Source organism: Mus caroli, chromosome 8 (assembly GCF_900094665.2).
Source record: "Mus caroli chromosome 8, CAROLI_EIJ_v1.1, whole genome shotgun sequence".
Taxonomy (NCBI): Eukaryota; Metazoa; Chordata; class Mammalia; order Rodentia; family Muridae; genus Mus; species Mus caroli.
Window position 1 is genome coordinate 19,394,521 of NC_034577.1, and position 21,389 is coordinate 19,415,909.

General features: G+C 42.9%; 1 protein-coding gene across 1 annotated transcript in view; it reads right to left on the reverse strand.

Moving 5' to 3' along the window:
* The window catches only part of LOC110299910 (disintegrin and metalloproteinase domain-containing protein 32), a 102,087-nt gene that overhangs the window by 68,823 nt on the left and 11,875 nt on the right, over positions 1-21,389 (reverse strand). The window contains exons 3-8 of the mRNA XM_021169865.2: positions 8,599-8,660; positions 6,856-6,931; positions 5,889-5,965; positions 4,333-4,504; positions 2,165-2,233; positions 162-233 (exon numbers count right to left, since the gene is read on the reverse strand). Coding sequence (XP_021025524.1) covers positions 162-233; positions 2,165-2,233; positions 4,333-4,504; positions 5,889-5,965; positions 6,856-6,931; positions 8,599-8,660 — 528 coding nt within the window. The remainder of the gene's footprint in view (positions 1-161; positions 234-2,164; positions 2,234-4,332; positions 4,505-5,888; positions 5,966-6,855; positions 6,932-8,598; positions 8,661-21,389) is intronic.

Consider the following 21,389-nt stretch of genomic DNA (forward strand, 5'->3'; position numbering starts at 1 on the left):
GCCACTCGGATTTCATAATGCCATACCCCAGAAAATATTTTCAGTTTTTCACAAATCCACACTCTGTTTATACTCGTGACTTAATTATTCAGAAATGCTACATCAAGTTAGTACGAAAGATCATTTCAAGAAAAATCTGATATAAAAGGGAAAATACTTACTGAATTTATAAGACTGATAATTTCAATGATTTTATTTGTTACAATCATGCTGTCAGAGCCCAAGTAATCATACTAAAAGACAGAAATAATTTTGTAGTTAAAATACTCTTTTTATATGATGGTTTTGGTACTTGTATCTACTATCTGAAGTTTGAAAATAATACAGAATTCAGTGTTTCAAATAAGATACACAATTCCCAGTGTGAGACTATTACAGAATACACTTGTATACATACATACACATTCACAAAAACACATCATACACAGAGAGGGAGGGAGGGGAGGAGGGAGAGGGAGAGAGAGAGAGAGAGAGAGAGAGAGAGAGAGAGAGAGAGAGAGAAAGAGAGAGAGAGTTGAATATGGATTGACACAGATGATATCTTGTAGGCCCTATCATTTTAAACACCTCCTCTGGCCTTTCCCAAAAGTCTAATAAATCAACTATTGACCTGTTCTCCCTCAAATCTTCTTACCTCTGACTTCAATTCTGGATTCCTATCAAGATCTACAATGTTAAGACTGGAATTGCTAATGTATTATTTATATCTCTGTGATATTCCACAGGGTGATAATAAAATATGTACCATCAGACCAAAACCTGGAAAATACATTTATCCTAAAAGCCATGTAATGTTTTGTTTATGGGAATTGTCATGGTTTGAATATTCTTGGCCCAGGGAGTGGCACCATTAGGAGGTGTGGCCTTATTAGAGTAGATGTGGCCTTGTTGGAAGAATTGTGTTATTGTGGGCATGGGCTCTAATACCCTCATCCTAGCTGCCTGGAAGCCAGTCTTCTGCTAGCAGACTTCAGATGAAGATGTAGAACTCTCAGCTCCTCCTGCACCATGCCTGCCTGAATGCTGCCACGCTCCCACCTTGATAATGGACTGACCGTCTGAACCTGTAAGCCAGCCCCAATTAAAAGTTAAGAGTTGCCTTGGTCATGGTATCTGTTCATAGCAGTAAAACCCTAAGACAGGAGTCAAGGATCTAGAGACACCTTCCTATCAGGAAACAACGGAGTGGGGGAGGGGCAGCACCAAACACCTATGTTTTACTGCAGCACAAGCAAGTGTGCCAGCCACTGTGGCCAGTGGCAAAACATTATAGGATTGAACATTCTCCATTATAGGACTGAACATTCTCTAGACTTCGAAGTGCACCCTCTCGCTCTTCAGGCTGGAATTGTCTCTTAGTAAAATGATCTTAACCATATGATTTTCACTTAGCAAATTGTTACACTGTGCTGTGTTGGTGTCTTAGGTAGGGTTTCCATTCCTGCACAAACATCATGACCAAGAAGCAAGTTGGGGAGGAAAGGGTATATCCACATTGCTGTTCATCACCAAGGAAGTCAGGACTGGAACTCAAGCAGGTCAGGAAGCAGGAGCTGATGCAGAGGCCATGGAGGGATATTTGTTACTGGCTAGCTTCCCCTGTCTTGCTCAGCCTGCTCTCTTATAGAACCAAGACTACCAGCCCAGAGATGGTCCCACCCACAAGGGGCCCTTCCCCCTTGATCACGAATTGAGAAAATACCCCACAGCTGGATCTCATGGAGGCATTTCCCCAACTGAAGCTCCTTTCTCTGTGATAAATGGGAAGTGAGAAGACTGGAATATTCCAGTTCCTTCCAGCCTGGGTCATCATACATTCACACGAAATATTTAAAAAGGACACCAAAGCATGTCAACATTTTGCAACTCTTTTTTAAAATGTTTCTTAGATCATTATTATTACTACTAATTTCACTATATCTTAGTGTTTTGCCTGCTTGTATGCTTGTACACCACACGTATACCTTGTGCCCTCAGAGGTCAGAAAAGGGCACTGGATCCTCTGGAACTACAGTTACAGAGAGTTGTGAGTCATCACACAAATGCTGGAACTCAAACCTGGGTCTCCTCTGGAAGAGGAACAAGTGCTCTTAATTGCCGAGTCAGCTCGCAGCCAACTCTCCAGTCCCACACTAAGTACGTAAAGAAAAGAAAAAAGACATACCAGCGCTTTGTCCACCACAATACTCATCTCTAGATAGAGGGGAAACAAGTTTTTAAAAGGTGATTTGGGCTAGAAAGAAACAAAAGCACACAAACATTTAAGTCATCATAACATGTTTACTTGGAATTCTTTGTTAAAGTTATTAGGGGGACACTCACAACAAGCACTAGTGAGGTTGCACAGCTGGGACAGCTGCTATCTCCTGCTTGGGGGTTATAGCATGGGATTTAGTAATGAAGACACTGACTCCCCAGTCACCCAGTTAATCAACAGCTTCCGACTTGTCAACTCCTCCTATACTAAAGCCCAGGTGCTTTATCGCCACCCATTGGATCTAAATGCCTGAACAGATTAAAATAGTTTAGAGATTGTAAAGATGTTGAAGACTAAGAAACTACGGTTGTTTCATTCCTTTCCGGAGCCTCATACTTTGTGGCATGACTGGAACACCTCCCAGGAGGTGAGTCTACTTTCCCTGGCTCCTCCTCAGAGCTGCTGGTCAGTCACTGCATGGGAAATGCTCTAGTACCCACTCATTCCAGGCCACCTCTGACTGCCATGTGTACCCTCGGAGCATCAGCTTGTGCACATCCTGCCAGCACACCATACAGCAGGAGACACAGGAAGGTACTCTTAGGGAATAGGGCAACCAGTCGCTTTAGTGAAAAACAGGGAACAAAACCCAGCTACCAACTTTCAGTGACAAGCGCACCATGGAAACAACTCCCTGGCACTGAGCAGATGGTGGTTCCTGTTTCTCTGAGTGGCTTCCCAGAAATGGCAATGCCAAATTGTTCCCAGTGAATTATAGCTATGTCCCTTGCCTTCCAAAAAGGGCTTGCACAGAGAGCTATTCAATTCTTCCTCCTTGGAACTTTCACAGAGTAGATTTTGTGGAAGACATTTGTAAAACACATCTCAAGGTGTTTAGCTGCTGTCTAGAACAAGAGACAGAAGGCAGGCTGGGGGTGGGGGGCAACATGGGAAAGAAGAGGCTGATAAGGAGAGTGTAAGATGGGAATGGAGAAAAAAAGGCTTTGGAAAATCTCAGGCATCTACACTAGAAAATCTAGATGGTCACACAAGGGCCCAAGACTAGCTAGACACAAGCTGTCAGAGACTTCAAAATGATGCTACTAAGTCTTCTGCCCTGGCAAACCTTGGGGCTCCATGAAAACAAGCGTGAAGTCCAAGAAGCTACCACAAATAACATGAATAAACAGTATGGAAATACCCAAACATGGTAAGCCTCAAACCACAAGAGCTCTGGCCCTTTCCCTCCCTTTTGGACTGGCCGTATCACAACCCCTTTGACACCAGGGACTCTCCAGCTGCTCCCACATGGCCCCAAGACTGGTGCCGGCTACTTGCTTCCATGTTCCCAGCCTTCCACCATTCAGGTCACCCCAAAGCCCTGTGGTTGTGTGCCAAGAAGCATCACCTACTTCCAGACACTTAAAAAAATCAGCCAAGTGACAGAAATTAATACACCTCTTCAGGAATGGTTCTAAATATTAAAGGTCTCCATCCCCCCTTCCCCATGAAAAGACACAGACTAACATTGGATTAGAGAACAGGATCTTATCTTTTGGCTTTCAAGACATCACCTTAAGGTAAAAAGGATGGAAAAACTACATTTCACCCAAATGGAACTAAGAAACACACAGGCGTGGCTCTCCTAATAGCTGACAAATCAAAATATGCCCAAAGAGGTAAGGAGGGGACACTTCATACACTGGGTAAATGTATCACATCTCCTTCTCCCAAGACCTGGAAGAATGGTCAGAAAGACTCAGACCCAGAAAGGCAAACAGACCATGCTATTTGTCATGGAGAGAGGGAGACATCCATTCTTTTCCACCTTATTATTGAGATGTCCCTAACAACTGTCAGGCACGCCCAGATAAGACTGTTCAGGGCACACCCCAAACGAAGACACAGTTCTTAAGGAGTATAGGTCTGAAGGAGAAGTAGATTGTGACCCAGACCATGCAGACATAAATAACCATGCTGTACAAGAGCACAGGGTGGTGCAGGTGCGCCTGTGTGTCCTCTCTGTCCTGCGTTAGTTTAATAAAATCATAAGAAATGGCCTTACTACATCATACTTTTTAAAGTTAGTTAGAACTAATAAGTGCTTTGGAAGTAATGAAATATTCAACACTCACCTTTTTGTTGATTAAAATGCCATAGTTTGTAGGCATCTCTATGTTTCTGCTGTTTTTGTTAAACATCAACTCCTTCTCCTTGTTCCCTAGCTTATAAACAATGTGTTGAGATGTAAATGCAGACTGCAGAGGCTCAATTCCGTAGGACACATTCTCAAACTGCAGGAACCCTCTGCAATGTTAAGAATAAAACTGTTAAGTGCTTCTTAGAAGTCTTTATTAGGACATTCTGGGAACAGCCCTTACAATGATAAAAGATGTGCAATGCTGTCAGTCCAGTATTCTATTCCAGAATCTCTAAGATGGCTTTGAAGAGAAAAATTAATTCTTTTACACAGGAATCCAATTTTCTATTTCTTTTTTTCTTCTTTTTTGTTGGTTATGAAACTAATGAAACCAGTTCTAAATATTTTTAGGGGTGCAGTGTGACAATAGTTGATAGCTTCCCTGTGCTTTAATTGGGGACTACATAACAGTACAGTAACCTGAAATGCTAATAAATTTCTCTCTAGTTTGTGGAGCTTGAAAAAACAGATTGCAGAGCATTTATAATTTAAAAAATGTCCATCAGCAGTTTCACTAATGAAAATGTGGCCGTGTTTGCAAAATGATATTCATTTTTGTTGGGTATATAATTTAAATAAGAACTCAGAAGCCTGATTCTGAAAAGCTGATCAGTACGCAGATCTCTGCTTCCCTGAATAGAGGTCGCCTAGTATGTCACTGCTAGCTGAGAAAATGGTTTCAGGTTTAAATTCCAAGGTTCCATACTGGAAGCTCAGACAACATTTGGAATAACAAAGATGTACACTAAAAACAGAGGTGGAGAATGCTGACAAGATTGAAACCTCTCCAAAGCAGAAAAGAAGAAACCAAATAATTCAATATTTAAAGAAAGCACTCTGTTGTTATTTCTTTAAAAAGAAAGAGTACAGCCGGGCGTGGTGGCGCACACCTTTAATCCCAGCACTCGGGAGGCAGAGGCAGGCGGATTTCTGAGTTCGAGGCCAGCCTGGTCTACAAAGTGNGTTCCAGGACAGCCAGGGCTATACAGAGAAACCCTGTCTCGAAAAACCAAAAAAAAAAAAAAAAAAAAAGAAAGAAAGAGTACCTAACTAATAATTACAGCAGTGTGACTTGCCTCCTTGCTATAAAGATAATTTTCACAAGGGAAAGCAAGACTCATTTATGTTTATTTTACTTTTTGTCTCCAAACTGTAAGATTCGTGGTAGGTGTTGTAAAATCCCTATTTGCTGAAAAAGATAAAGATGCTGTCTTAAACCTTGCTCCGGTAACCCAGAACATTCCATTCACATTTCTGTTGTTAAGAGAAGGGCAAGGATATTAGGACATCTAAACCCTCCAAACGTTAAAAATCATCTCTGGCCAGCAAATGGAGGGCGAGACAGATCCCAGACCACTGGGGCCCTGCCTGGAGAAATGACTTCACCAAGCAATCAGCCTGTGAGAAATTTGCCCCAGCTGCACATGAACGGAGGTGGAATACATTCACCATGGCCAAATATCACAGCCCAAGCAGGAGAAAATGAGCAACCTCAGTCCAGAGCACGTGCTGAGGGTGGCGACTGAGTTTGGGTAGCCTTTGACGTGTCCTTGATAATAGCACTGAGCCTGGGGGAAAGAAAGAGGAAACTGGTTACTGAAGAAGTGACGAGGCTTTCCGATAGTTTCCTGCTTTGAAACCAGACACAACCAGCTGGATACTGTGCACAAATACACGATCCGCACTGCCATGCATAAAGTGATACTCAGAAAGTCTCCAGAATTTTTTTTCCCAATGTATGGATTTAAGACATCAACTAAAAGCCCTGGGAACCTTGAGAAACCATGATGTGGCCGCCTAGAGAAGGAGGTTATCTTGTAAGACTCTGGAAGCTTAGAGGGCCTGGTGGGGCAGGAAAGGGGGAACTCAGGAGCCATGCTAACACAAAGCATGTCACCTGTAAGGGCAGAGGTACGGAGGTTGTGTGATGAGAACAGGAAGGGACCATGCTCCACACACATTCACTAGACAACACACTTCCAAAAGAAAAAAGCCAAAGGGAAGCAATAGTAAATACACAGGAAACACACATCCATATTAAAATATTTCAGCACATCACTTTACTCGTTCAGACTTCTCAGGTCTGCACAGCAAGGTTGACCGAGGGACAGAGAACACACGCAGGGCACAGGAGGATGGATATGTGTGTGTATGCAGCCGGCAATGGGTACGAGGGGTTTTGATCTGTGCTTCTGTGCTCTTGGGTCCTGCTCATTTCACTTTCATTTATATCCACAGTTCTCGGGAAGGGCAGGTGGAGCAGTAGGCTACAGGCTGTACCCATGAACGACCCTCAGTCAACTAAGCTAACTCTGCCAAGATGTAGGAGGCACTCCGTGACCAAGCAGTAAGTACCTTGAGTGCATCCCCAATGGCGTGTGAGCCTTGTGTGTTGGGAAACCAACCACTCAGTTATTTTGAAGTTTTTTGAAAATTCATACAATAACTTAAATCTTACCGGAATGTTTGGAGACTGAAAACTTGTAGATCCTTGATTATACATATAAACCATAAAATGATTTGTTAAAAAATATCTAAGTACAAAAAAAAGAGAGACAATTCTGAGTTACTCTTCAAGAAACAACAGAGCAACCATCAGTAAACTCTGCCCCACCCCATGTTTCTGTAAATAACACAATTGAGGCGTAGCCATGCCCGTTAACTTGACACTGGGGGCACGCTCTGGGGACATTCCAGCTAGAGCAGCTGGAGGTAGCAAGTAGTGTGGGTAGAAACTATAGAGGGCCTAAAAACTAGAAGGTTTACTCTCCAGGGCTTCGGAGAAAAGGGCAACTTCTGACATGGTGGTGGCATATATTTCCTTTGACATATATTACACTGTATGCAAAGTAATACACATTTACTCAAAATAATTTCACCTGCTTAATGGGTTTTTTTTTCAGAAAGATTTCTCCTTTTTTTCATGTTTATGTATGCGTCTATGTAGATTTGTGCACCAGTGTGTGTAGATCCCCATAGGAGCCAGACAGTACCCTACCTACTAAAGCTAGGGTTACAGGTGGTTATGGGCCACTGAGGTTGGGGTGAGCACTGAGGACAAAGGCCAAGTCCTTTGCCAGGGCAATAAGCACTCTTAACCGCTGACTAAGCCAGCTCTCCAGCCCACTAGTTCCGTTAATAAAGGGAAGAGGCTGCAAGAGAGCTAGAGCCAGTTTTCTAGTTACAGAGATATAAACTGGATGGAGGATTGTCAGAATTTTCTGCTCCTTATTCTAATATATATTATGATATAAACATTGATTACTATATACTACATATAATTTACTTGTATCTATTATATAATATTTAGATGTATTATATATTATGTAATTTACAACATAACATGTTCTATAGAATATTAAATATTTTTATTCATGACATATTTTATAAAGATATTTGTATTTATAATTATATAACATAAAATATATAAATATACATTCATGGTATTATATTTATTGTATATTTTTATTATTATAACAAGTGTATTGTATATGATATATAATATATAAAGTATGTATTATATAATATGTATATAGTATACATTGTAAATAATATATAACATGTATATATTATACATTGTACACAATATACAATATATAATTATCTATGGTTCTGATAATGTGTTTGAAGAAAATTATATCCTACTATCCTTAGCCTCTGCGCTGAAACTCAAGTCTAAGCCTGGACTTCTAGTGGTTCCATGTTCTGCACATACTCTGTTACTTCCATTTTACTTCCTTCACACTCCCTCCAGCTTCAGCAACCACTGAGTCTGCTGCTTCCGGTTCTCCCCTGAGCCTGGTCACACAAAGGCTAGCAACAGTGCCCACCCTCCCACACGCCCTTGCGTGTCTGAGGTCAGAGTGTCAGCTGAACTTAAGGCTCGCTCGCTCGCAGAGGCTGCAAGGCTTTGCTCCTGATGACTTGCTGAATGCCATTTCTCTTGGCATCCCTGAACTCACCCTTCCTTCTACTCTCTTCTATCTGCGTCTATTCGCTTCCTGCATCCCAGTATTACCCATCATCCTTACATGTTTCCATGGTACCCAGTTATGCCGCTTTTCCTTCTCACACTGAAAACACATCCCCACCTCTATTAGCTGTATCGTTGCTCTGATATTCCGTGGCTGTTTATAGGTAAACAGTTTCAGAGAAATAAAATGAGAGGCCAAGCTAAAGAATAAGAAAAAAAAAAAATCACCTTTTCTGGAGGTGCACAGTGTACTGCTTCTTGTTTATTGGAATAATATAGGATATCTGTTCCTAGAGAGTCAGAAAAACTGAGAGTGAGGACAGATTTCAAGAAGAAGCAAACGGCAACTCAAGAATCAACCAAGCTCACCAAGCATCTGTCAAACAATTTGGAAAATCACGGTGTACTGCCTATGTTAAAAATCTGCAGTAATATATTGAAAATGTTTAACTTCTCATATAGCCCACTCATTGCCACACAGACCAGCCACTCTTGATTTACACAGCATTAGAAATCTCCATCTCACTGAATCCTAAACTCCTGGGAAAAAAGCCCGGGCTGACTGGAGTCTCGTCACAGCATCGGCATAGCATCGGGGAAGCTGGAAGCATTCCGTGGAGAGGCATCCTAGTTGCCAGTAACAATTCTTCACCTGTACTGTCGTGGTGCACGGAGCGCACATTCCCTTCACTTGCAGGATAAATAGAGACTCAGTGAGCAAGCTTCATCCATGGAGACCATGGGCAGTTTGCTGAAGAAAAATGTTAAAATTTAGTCGGGCAGTGGTGGCGCATGCCTTTAGTCCCAGCACTTGAGAGGCAGAGGCAGGTGGATTTCTGAGTTCGAGGCCAACCTGGTCTACAGAGTGAGTTCCAGGACAGCCAGGGCTATACAGAGAAACCCTGTCTCGAAAAGGAGAGAAAGAGAGAAAGAGAAAGAGAGAGAGAGAGAGAGAGAGAGAGAGAGAGAGAGAGAGAGAGAGAGACGGCTGAACAAGACCCTCCAGAGACCATCTCCCCACAGAAGATTCTGCCTTGGGAAGGCCAAGGAAACCAAAGCAGGGCCAGGCCTCAGTGCCCGGTTTTATCATCATAATATGAAAAGAAGGAAGAGGTACCTACTTCACAGAACACCTAACACAAGTCCAGGTAACGTGGTGGGGAGAGGCTCCCTGGTTCAGGGAGGGAAGAAGTTAAGTCCAGACCATCATACTCAAGTAGAATACCAGGCCCAGGGCTGAGAACCCAGAACTGGGCAGAATCCAGTGGCTCTCAATTCCAGGTTAGCATCTTTGGACTGAGCTTCTAGATAGACCTTAGCCAGGAGCCAAGGAGAGCTTTCGTCATGTGTGACGAGCCAAAGCACAGGGGAAGCAAGACTCTGCCTGCAGGCCTGCTGAAAGCCCCGGGGTCCATCCTGGAACTCAGGACCAGACCTGACTGCACAACCCAGCCCCAGAGAGAACCCATCGGCCCCAGTGCCTTTGACCTATTCAGTACTCATATTAATCGGCTTTCTTCAAAATGCATTGCTTTGTAGACAATGAAGCCAGTCTTTAGAAACACAAACAACGGAGCTAGAGCTAAGGCTCAGTGGTTAAGGACACTTGTTCTTGAAGAGGACTCAGGTTTGATTCCCAGCCTCATCATGCCTTACAAACATCCATAACTCCAGTCCCAGGGAATCTGATGCCCTATTTTGACCTCCGTGGGCACCAGGCATGCATCTGGTATACAGACGTAAGTGCCAGCAAATACCCTTAACACATAAAATAAGTAAATCTAAAAGTAAATACAAGATGAAGTTGAAAGACTTTCTTGAAACTCAACACACCATAATGGGATGAAGCAGAAGTCGGCAGCAGGAGAAAATTCAGGAACTACAGAAAACAAACGGAGATTAAATAATAGAGTTTAAAATAACTGGCGGGTTATTGGAGCCGGAAAGAAAAGGAATTCAAAACTCTAGAATGAAAACACAATCTATAAGATCTATGACCCACAGCAGTGGTGGTTGTCATAGTTACTCTTCTGATGCTGTGCAGACACCATGACCAAAGCTGCTTGAGTGTACTGGGGTTTATGGTTTCAGAGGGCGAGCCCATGACTATCATGGCACCAGGAAAGCAGGCATGGCTCTGCAGCAGTAGCATGGCCCCAAGAGCCCACACCCTGAGACGGACAACCACAAGGCAGAGAGTTGGCATGGTGTGGGCTTTTGAAACCTCAAAGCCTACCTCAGTGAGACATCTCCAATAAGCCCACAGCCTGTCCTCCCTGAACTGTTCCACCAACTGGGGACCGGGTATTTTACAGATTGTATTTTCATCCTAGGATTTTGAAATCCCTTTCTTTACTGCTCCAATATATGAATATATGAATCTACGAGGGCCATTTCATTCAAAATGGCATGGCAGTTCTAACAAAAACAAAACAAAACAAAAAAAAAACAACAACAACAAACATCTGGAGAGATGGCTCAGAGGTTAAGCACACTTGCTTCTCTTCCAGAGGACTTGAGTCCCCAGCACCTACTTGGATGGCTCACAGCTGCCTGTAACTCTGACTCCAAGGGATCTGACACCCTCATCTGACCTCTGTGGACACCTGCATACACACAGTGCGCACACACTCACACATAAATAGACATAAATTAAAATCTTTGAAAAATTGATGATTTAAAAAAAAAATCAGAAAGACCTCAAATAAGAACCTAATGATCTACAGGAAAGTCTAAACAAGCACCAACCAAATGCATAATTAGTAGAAGCAAAGAAATAATACCAGAGCTAAAAAAATTTTTAACGTGAAAAAAAATCTCTTCAATCATCCAATTATTAAAACAAAGTAGATTCTTTGGAAAAATAAAGATTGATAAACCCTTAATAAACTAAAATTAGAGGAAAATACAAAATAATAAAGTTAGAAATTAAAATAGAGATATTACAACAGATACTACTGAAATCCAAAGGATCATTGGGAAATATTTTAATATATTTCAATACTTTCCCACAAATAGGTAAATTTATAAGACTAAAGATAAAATAAAAAGTCTATCAACAAGAGACTAAATGCAGACATTCCGTCAGACCCTTCAAAAGGAACAAGCACCCACCTCGGACCAGTCAGTAAGACAGAGAAGGGGGGAATGCTTTCAAACTCACTCACAGAGCTGACAGTATCCTGGCAACGGAACCAGACATGAACTTAACAGAAAAGGAAACCAAACACCGATTCCGTTGAGGATGACGGATGGAATGATCCTCAGGAACACACCTATAGACCGATTCCGGCCTCACATTACAAACGTCATACACCATGACCAGCTTGCTCTCCTTCTGGGAATGGGAAAGGTGGGTGGCAAAGGTGGAAGTCAATAAATGTAGTATACACATAAGGAGAGTCAAAGGCACAAATCACATGGCCAGGTTCTGTGACTATTGGCTCAAGGTTAAAGCATGTCCTGCTCTTTCAGATGACCTGAGTTCTGATCCCAGCATCCTTGTCAAGTGGTCAGAGTTGCCTGTAACTCCAGTTTCACAGAAATCCAACGCCTCTGGCTTTCACAGGCACCCATTCCTATGTGCGTACACCCACAGACAAATGCATGTGGTTTTAGTTGGGCTTACTATTGCTACAGTGCAACACCATGACCAAAAGCAAGTTGGGGAAGGAAAGAACTCTTTCCATAAGTCCACATCATGGTCTATCACGGAATGAAGTCAGGACAGGAACGCAAATATGATTGGAACCTGGAGGCAGGAGCTCATGCAGAGGCCATGGAGGGGTGCTGTTTACTGGCTTGCTCATTGTGACTTTCTCAGCCTTATTTCTTGTAGAACCAGGAGGGCCAGCCCAGGGATGGCACCACCCTCATCAGTCACCAAGGAAATGTTCTGCGGGCTTGCCTACAGCTTGATCTCATGGAGGTGCTCCCTCAATTGGGGCTCCCTCTTCCCAGGTGACTCCAGCCTGTATCAAGTTCACTTCAAACTAGCCAGCACAGTTAACCCCTTGCCACCTTGACACACAACACTTTTTAAGGCACAGTCTTTCCTTTTTGTTGTTGTTCATCCCAAAGGTCTCAGATTAATAAATGTCACCAATATAAAACAGATTACAAACTTTAAAGTGCCACAGTCCTTAACAAATTCAAATACTTTAAAATTCAATCACTTTAAAAACATAAAAATCTCTTTTAAAATTTAGTCTCTCGATTATGGGCTCTTATTTTTTTGTTTGTTTGTTTGTTTTGTTTTGTTTTGTTCACAATTTACCAATCAAATATATTTTTTTCCTTTTGTACACATCTAGACCCTTAATTTATTCTTTCATTATGACATCATAGTCCATCCATCACAGCAGACAACACACATAGTGCAGAACATCATTACTTCAGGTTCCCTAACTGTGGTCGACCTGTGAGTAGCTTAGATATAACCATTTCCTTCATTGCTTAACTCGTCCCGTTCTCAATCTTCATTTGAAATCTGTGTAGAAAAGCAGGACTGTTACACGCAGAGAATGTTACACAAAAGCTAGTCTCTTAGCTTGACATGTAGGAAGAGGCAGTGCTGTATTCCCACTCCTGATGAGGTAAAGGCAGGAGGATCAAAAATTCTAGGCCAATCTGGGCTATGGAACTAAGTAAGCTCTGTCTCAAAACAAAACAGCCACAGAAGGACCTCATCCATCGTTCCTACCATCAGATTGCAATGGGCACGTTCAATGTAACATAACAGATTTGAGTCACCTCTAATGCTGATTAATAATAATAATAATAATAATAATAACAGAGTATAAGTCTGACTTGATTCCTTATGTAGCAAAAACACATCCCATCTTGTCTCTCTCTCTCCTCTCTCCTCTCTCCTCTCTCCTCTCTCCTCTCTCTCTCTCTCTCCTCTCTCTCTCTCTCTCTCTCTCTCTCTCTCTCTTTCTCTTGCTCTCGCTCTCGCTCTCGCTCTCGCTCTCTCGCTCTTGCTTTAAAAAAAAAATTTTTAAATACTTCTTTACTTCCAAGAGGGAAGAACCAGGACACAGTCACAATCAGCTCAACACAAAATCAACCTCCAACAGTGTAAATAACTCAACATCTGATAGCTGGGATTCACTCACTGTCTTCTGGACTCCTCTCCAGCCCCACCCTCTGCAGCACACACAGCTCATCATCTAAACTCTGGCAGGTGCCACTCCGCCTCTGCTGCTGTCCTGGGCAGTTGCCCTATGGTACTTGGCTCTCCAAAATGCCAGGGTCTCCTGTGACTGGGATATACTTTCACCAGTAGCATCTCTTGGGCTCTCTTCAGGGACTCCAGCCCTGCCACACCGCCAAGCCTCAGCTGTTCTCCATGCCCCTTCATGCCTTCCAAACCAGTAACACACGAGTGACTTACACTACACAATCTGGCTGCCAGCACAAGGTACAGCCTTGGCCGCTTGTGGAGCATGGCTTCTGTGTGCTGATCCCAAGGGAACCCTTCCCAGAAGATTTCACCTCAGCCCCAAAAGAGTCTATAAGCAACTCTCAAACATTCCTCTGGAACTTCACAGGCCAAGCCTCCATCGCCTGCATTTCTCTCAACTCTTACCTTCCATGCTCCTACTGAACAAATGACCGAGGTGTGAACACTTGATGGCTTTTCTAGCCCAAGTTCCAAAGTCCTTCCACAATCCTCCCACAGAAATCAGCATGATCACATCGGTCACAACAATACCCCACTATCAGTATCCTGGTACAAATTTTTGTCTCAGTTAGGGTCACCATTGCTGTGATGAAACACCATGACAAAAAGCAAGTTGTGGGGGGAAAGGGTTTATTTGGCTTACACTTCCACATTGTAGCCCATCATTGAAGGACATCAGGACAAGAACTGAAGGAGGGCTTGGAGTAGGAGCTGATGCAGAGGCCATGGAGAGGTGCTGCTTACTGGCTTGCTCCTCATGGCTTATTCAGCATGCTCTCTTATAGAACCCAGAACCTCTAGCCCAGGGATGGCACGGCCCACAATGGGCTGGGCCATCCCCCCATCAATCATTAAGAAAATGTTCTGCAGGCTTGCCTACAACCAGATCTTATGGAGGCATTTTCTCAATTAAGGTTCTCTCCTCTCAGACAACTCTAGCATGTGTCAAGTTGACATAAAATTAGCAGGCACACATACTTATACATACATACATACATACATACATACATACATACATACATACATGTTTTAAAAGAAAATAAATCTTGAATAAGTCACACAACCATTTCAGTAGATGCAGAAAAGCCTTTGACAAAGCTCAACATCACTGTACAATTAAAGCCCTAAGAGAGCTAGGGACAGGAAGATCACATTGCTGCATAATAAGCACTATATGCAACAAGTGATAGCGGGCATAACACTCAACGGGGAAAGAAACAAAAGTTCTCTATAATCAGGATTGAGAATCCTGCCAATTCTCTCCTTTCTTACTCAATATAGCACTTCAATTCTAATCCAGGGAAGTAAGAGAAGGAAGGAAATGGACAAATAGATTAGGAGGACAGAAGTCAGACTGTCCCCATGTGCAGATGACATGATCCTACACCTAGAGACCCCTGGAGACTCCGCCAGGAAGTACCCCAGTCTGATGAGCATTTGCATCGGAGCAGCAAGGTATTCCAATAATGCAACCATTAAGAGACCACAAGTGCGATTTCCCTCACAAAATCATCAAGTATCATTAAACAAACTAAATGAGGATGTGAAAAAACTCATTAATGAGCTCCAAGACATTGCAGGAAGAAAATTAAGACTGTAGAAGAAAGACCGACATCCCTGTGTTTCTGAACTGGGAGAATTCGTGCTATTTTAAAAAATGGTTATATTGCTGGAAATGACCTACAATTAATGTAAACCCCACTGAAACCCCAGCACCATGCTTTACTGAGGTAGAAAGGCATCCTGAGATTTACATGGAATCAAAAACGGCCCTGAATAACCAACCAAAGCAATCCTGCGACAAACAAGCAATCGTGGAGGGAGCCAATGACTGACTTTAAAGTATTCTATACTGCTATACAGTTACAAACTCAAACACATAGATCAATGGGATAGACAGTACAGGATAAAAAGAAGTAAACTCAAGAACCTATAGCGCCTGATTCTCACCACGTGACCAACAAGTTATACACTGGAGGAAAAAGCAGCATTTGGGTATCCATATGTACAAGGCAAATGATCTCATCCTTTACAAAGGTCTCTCAAAGCGCACTGAAGAGCCTAATGTAAGACCTGAGACTTCAAGCTAACGTGGGCAAACATTTCGAGATAAATGCAGGAGGCAAGGGTTTTCTGAGTAAGAGCCCAAGAGCTCAGGAAATAACAGCAAGGCTTGGCGAATGGCTTCGAGTGCAGTTTAAACGCTTCTGTACAGAATGTGAACAGAGCAAAGAGACACCACAACATGCTTCTCTGTTATTAACATACCTATGGGCTGAGAACTGTCTGTCTTCAAGTACAATCCCCTTCTACTTAACCACTCTTTCCGTTGTTCTCGGCTTTCCCACATACGACTCTAGGCGTCATTTATGGAAACCATGGCCTGTCCATCCATTCAGTGCTCTGCTTAGGAAATCTGCTCTGCGGAATCAAGCTGCTGCCCGCAGTCCCACCTACCGCAAGTACTAAAGAACTTAGCTCTTTATGACCAAGACTCTCCTAGTCTGCTGCTGTTGTTAAAGTGCCTCTCCCTTTTGTCTGGGATCTCACCAGGAGTCCTGTTGCTGCTCTGTGGATGGCGTATTCACAGGCTACATACACACTCTCCAAACCACAGCTTTCTCTCCATTGTTTCCATTCTGTGTCGTCAAAGAGGTTAAGCCAATACTGCGGTCCCTGCAAGCCACCTAAGGTTTTATTCCCGGTGTGGTCAGAACCTCCTCGGCCCCAGTCTGCGCAGTTCCAAGCCCATGCAAGATCATTCTATGCATCTTACAGACCTGTCCTAGTTTCTTTTCTGTTCAGAGAGAAACACTGACGAGAAACATGGAAGAGAACAGAGTTTCCTTCAACTCACAGTTCATAGTCCGTCATCCAGGGAAACCAAGGCAGGAAATAAGGCAGAGACCACATCACACATGTGCGTGACAGGATGCTGCTTGATGGGCTCGTTCCAGGCTCACAGTCAGCTACTTTTCTCACCAGCCATTGGGCAGTACTGCCCACAGTGGGCGGGGTCCTCCTACATCAATTAGCAATTAAGAAAATGCCTCACGGATGTGGCCACAGTCTAACACAATGTAGGCAGTTCCTCATTTGAGGGTTCCTCTTCCCAGAGCAGTGGTTCTCAGCCTTCCTAACGTTGAGACCCTTTAACACAGTTCCTCATGCTGTGATGACCCCGCGACCATAAAACTATTTTTATGGTTGCTACTTTCTAGCTGTAATGACTCATAACTGCTACTGTTACGACTCTTAATGTAAATATCTGTGTTTTGCGATGGTCTTAGGTGACCCCTGTGAGAGGGTCGTTCAACCCACGAAGAGGTCACAATCCACGGGTTGAGAACCACTGTCCCAGAGTGTCAAGTTTACAACTGACTGTGACAGCCCCCAAAAGTTGCACTAAACAGTAAAAATAAGTGCAATTAAATGGTTTTATATATATATACCAGATAACCATTGCCAATCAGCTTTCATGAGAGGAAATACTGTCCTCCCAGTTTTGGAGACTGGCACCCCTGTAAGAGGGTAGCATGGTCAACTCCCAGGTCCTCTTCTCCCACCTTCCGTTCCCTATGACTCTTGCTTTGCACACATGCTTCTGCATAGTCTCTCCCACCTCTTAGATGTTATGTCGGCGATGGTGCTTGTTTGTTTGCTTGCTTGTTAGTTTTGTCAACTTGACACAAGCTAGGGTCATCTGGGAACATGGAACCTCAATGGAGGAGATACATTCATCAGATTAACCTGTAGGCAAATCAAATCCATGAGGCATGTTCTTGATTAATGACTAATAATGGGAGGGCCCAGGCCGCTGTGGGCAGTGCCAACCCTGGTCAGGTGTTCTTGGATTGTATGAGAAAGCAGGCTGGTACCTTTTATCCCAGCACTCAGGAGGCAGAGGCAGGTGAATTGCTGTGGGCAGGATGCCATCCTGGTCCAGGCCAACCAGACCTACCTAGTGAAACCCTGTCTCAAACAAAAAAAAAAAAAAAAAAAACAAGACAAGGCATGCTGTCAAACCATGGGGTGGTGTCGCAGGATTTTCCCTGTCCAATTACATTAGTGCAGAGGAGGTCTGTGATTAGACAGGGAAAAGGGAGGCAGAGCTAAGAGTTGCAGAGACAGGGAGCATCTCAGGGTAGAAGGGGATGGAAGACGTAGTTGTGGTATAGTAAGGTTAGATTAAGTGGAATAAAACTTTTATCGTTATCAATTGGCTCTGAAATTATTGTATTGGCATCTTGTAAATTGTGATATTATTGATACATAAATCTGATTGGTTAATTAAGCTTTAAGAGTCTTGATTTTACTGGATTACTGGGTATTGTGATGTACAACCGCAAAGTTGACTGGAATGTGGAATCACGGACTACATGGGTTTATGGCTGAGGAAGTACTATTGGCTTCCAGAACAAGCAAGCCAGATGCTGCAGGAGCTAGCTGGAGATAGTTTTTAATATTTCCAGCAAAAGGGTGAGGGTGGGGGTTGTGGGAGCATCAGGAGGCAAGCCAGAAGGCAGCACTCCCCCCCTCCCCCCCCACACACACACCCTCTGCTTCACTTTCTGCCTCCAGCTTCATGCTCTTGAGCCCCATCCCTGGCTTCCCTGCACACGATGGACTAGGACCAGAAAGATGCAGTAAACTCTTCTCCCCAAGTATCTTTGTCTTAGTGTTCATCGCGGCAGTAGATAGCTCGTTGAGAAGAAGCACGCTAAGATAGAAGCACACCAAGGTCTCTATCTTGTGACCTCAACGGCTTCAAGTACAATCCCTGAAGGCTCTGTCTCCAGATATAGTCACAGTAAAAGCTAGGGATTCAGCATATGAAGTTTTGAGGGGACCCACTTCAGTCCTCAACAAAGTTCTTAGATGCAAGACCAATGACAAGATCTGTCAGAAGCATCTAGGAAAGTCTAAGGCAAGTGAGTTTCCTGCAGATGGCTCACTGTTTGGCACTGCTACAATGGGTGAGCTCTGAGAGGCAGAGTCTTTAGAGCCTTCATCCCAGGGTTGCTTCTTGCTACTGATACACCTTTCCTGCTACTATTACATAGCCTAATGATTACTGGGCATCAGACCACCCTATTGGGCAGATTTTCTACAGAATCAATATGAAGATGTAGTTTCATATAGTAATGCTGTGTGGACAATTTGATAATTTCATACTTCCTGATAATGATTTTATAGAATTCCTAAACTGATACAAGTAATCTTGAGCCCCCTATAAAATCAAAGCTGAAAATAGAGCTCTGTAAACGTTCATGTGTCAAAGGCTAATTGCACTAGGAAAAGAAAGCAGGATTGAAACAAATTCATGCTCAAGGATTCCATCTAGGTTAAGAAAGAGGACACAACCTGGAAGCTAAAGGTCATAAACTGGGCAATTTATTATAGGTGCAAGGAGGTAAATATAAATTATGAACTAATATATCTATACAAGACTTAAAAAATAATGGGACACAAGGCAGATGATTTGTATCTAAGGCAAAACCATGCTAACTTACAATATAAAAATGATTGCTTTAAACTTATAGTGAATTATGGAGCTAGAAACAGATACTAGTCAGGTGCTAATCTTAATGGAAAGTCATGTAAGCAATTCTGCTGTAACTCCTTATCAAACTATGACATGAACTAGTGCCTTAAACTTACTATGAACTAATGGAAAGTAAAAGTGCTTAGCAAACCATGTGATCAACTATCCTTAGTATAAATATTAAGACAACAATAAAGACGAATTTTAGCCCTTCTCTACTTAAACCAGTGTGTCTCAAGAAAATAACTTTTCTATTCTATTCTTTCTTTTTTCTTTTTTCTTCCTTTCTTTTCTTCCTTCCTTCCTTCCTCCCTTCCTCCCTTCTTTTCTTTTCTCTCTTGCTTAAGAAGAGTTAAGGAACTCAAAGCTTCTCTCCTGGCCAGCAGGAGGCCTGAGTTAAAGAGAAAAGAACTCTTAAAATAACTAAGTTTTTTTTTTTCTTTTCTTTTCCCTGATGCTATTAGAAGGAGTTAATTGCCAGGAACCAGCAGCTTTTAAGTTTTAACCACAGAGTAGCAAGTGAGAGTTAAATTACCAGAGGCCATCAGCTTCTGGCCCCTAGAACAGCAAGAGAGAGTTACAAGGCCAGAGTTACCTTTGGCCTTCTTCTGACTGATGCTGTGTCCCACCTCAGTACCTGAATGCCAGGGCTGGCCCCGGGCTAAGATCCATAAAGGGAAATGTGACAAACTACATCACCGAAATTGCAAATGTTTGTATTTCAACTACTACCTTGAAAAAACTAAAACAGCCAGCCATGAGTCAGGGCAAGACTATCACAACTCCATACATCAGACAGGAACTGCAGAGGAAAATACCATAAATTCTTGGGACTCAAAAGTAGAGAAATCCAGGCTTAAACTGGATTGGATGGTTTGAAACGGCATTTAAATGAACGATGCAGCAATAGCTGATGAACCCTTGGAAGACAGCAGACATTTAGAGGAGAGTAGCTGCTCCTCGCCACACCCCATGGTAACAAGTCTCATCACATGGAGAAACTGGAATGCACACACACACATATACTACTCGAGTGAAAGATAAATTCACATGGTAACACATGCTGTGGAAAACTAGATGGTAGCTCCTAAATGCATCAAGCACAAACTTATCTATGTCATTCCTAAGAGTGTAACCAAAAGGAAGGAAAAGGCATGTGTATGCACGAATATTCATAAACAATTTTTCATAATAGCCAATACCTGAAAATGAGCCACATATCCATCAATTGATTAGCGGGTAAATAAATGTGGTACTCCGTATTTGTTTTAAGAAAGCTATGGCCCGATAGCTGTTACAAACAGATAAATGTAATTAAAATAAACACGATCATCAATGGTTGCTGAGGTCTGGGGATGAAAGGGGAGGTCGGCCACATTGGGCAAGGGGGAATATGGGGGACAAGGGAAACATTACACAAGTAGAATGTGCCACCGTGTCTGCAAGCTGCATGTTCACAATCAAGGTGCTCATCACCATGCAAGAATTCTGCAGCATGAAAACTGTACTGCAGTAAATGTCAGTGCAAGCACACATGTTGCCCCCATATGATGAAGTGGGACCTGGATCATATATGTGGTGTGAAAGTGGGTGGGGACTATTTGGGAGAAGTTAAATACTGGGAAGGGGAAGAGATGGGGGAAGAAATGGATAACTTTGTACAAGCAGTCTATGCTAAGGAAAATGTTTTAAAAGACTGACCATGTGCTAGAGAGAGGGCTCAGCCAGTAAAGCGCTTGCCTTGCAAGCATGAGGCCCTGAGTGTGATCCCAGAGCACACATTTTAAAATGACAGGATGGGCACATGCTTATAATCTCAGTGCTGGAGAAATGAAGACAGGTTCTCTAGAGCTCACAGAGCAGCTCCTGGTCAGAGGGGGAGCCTGACTCACAAAGCAAGGTGAGCAACTTCCAAGGAAGAATGCCAGAAACCAACCTCTGAATTCCAAGCACACACACACACACACTCACACACACACACACACACGCATGCACGCATGCATGCACGCACATTTGTTGCCTATAATGCAGTTACATTTAAATGTTTATTTTTAACATTTATTTTAACATTTAACATTTATTTTATTTTAAAACCCTTAAAGACATTTAACATACCAAATTACCAATGCCAAAAGTCACTGAATAAAATGAATTAATTTGCTTTCTAAATATGAGCATAAACATTCTCTTGAGCCGGGCGTGGTGGCGCACGCCTTTAATCCCAGCACTCGGGAGGCAGAGGCAGGCGGATCTCTGAGTTCGAGGCCAGCCTGGTCTACAGAGTGAGTT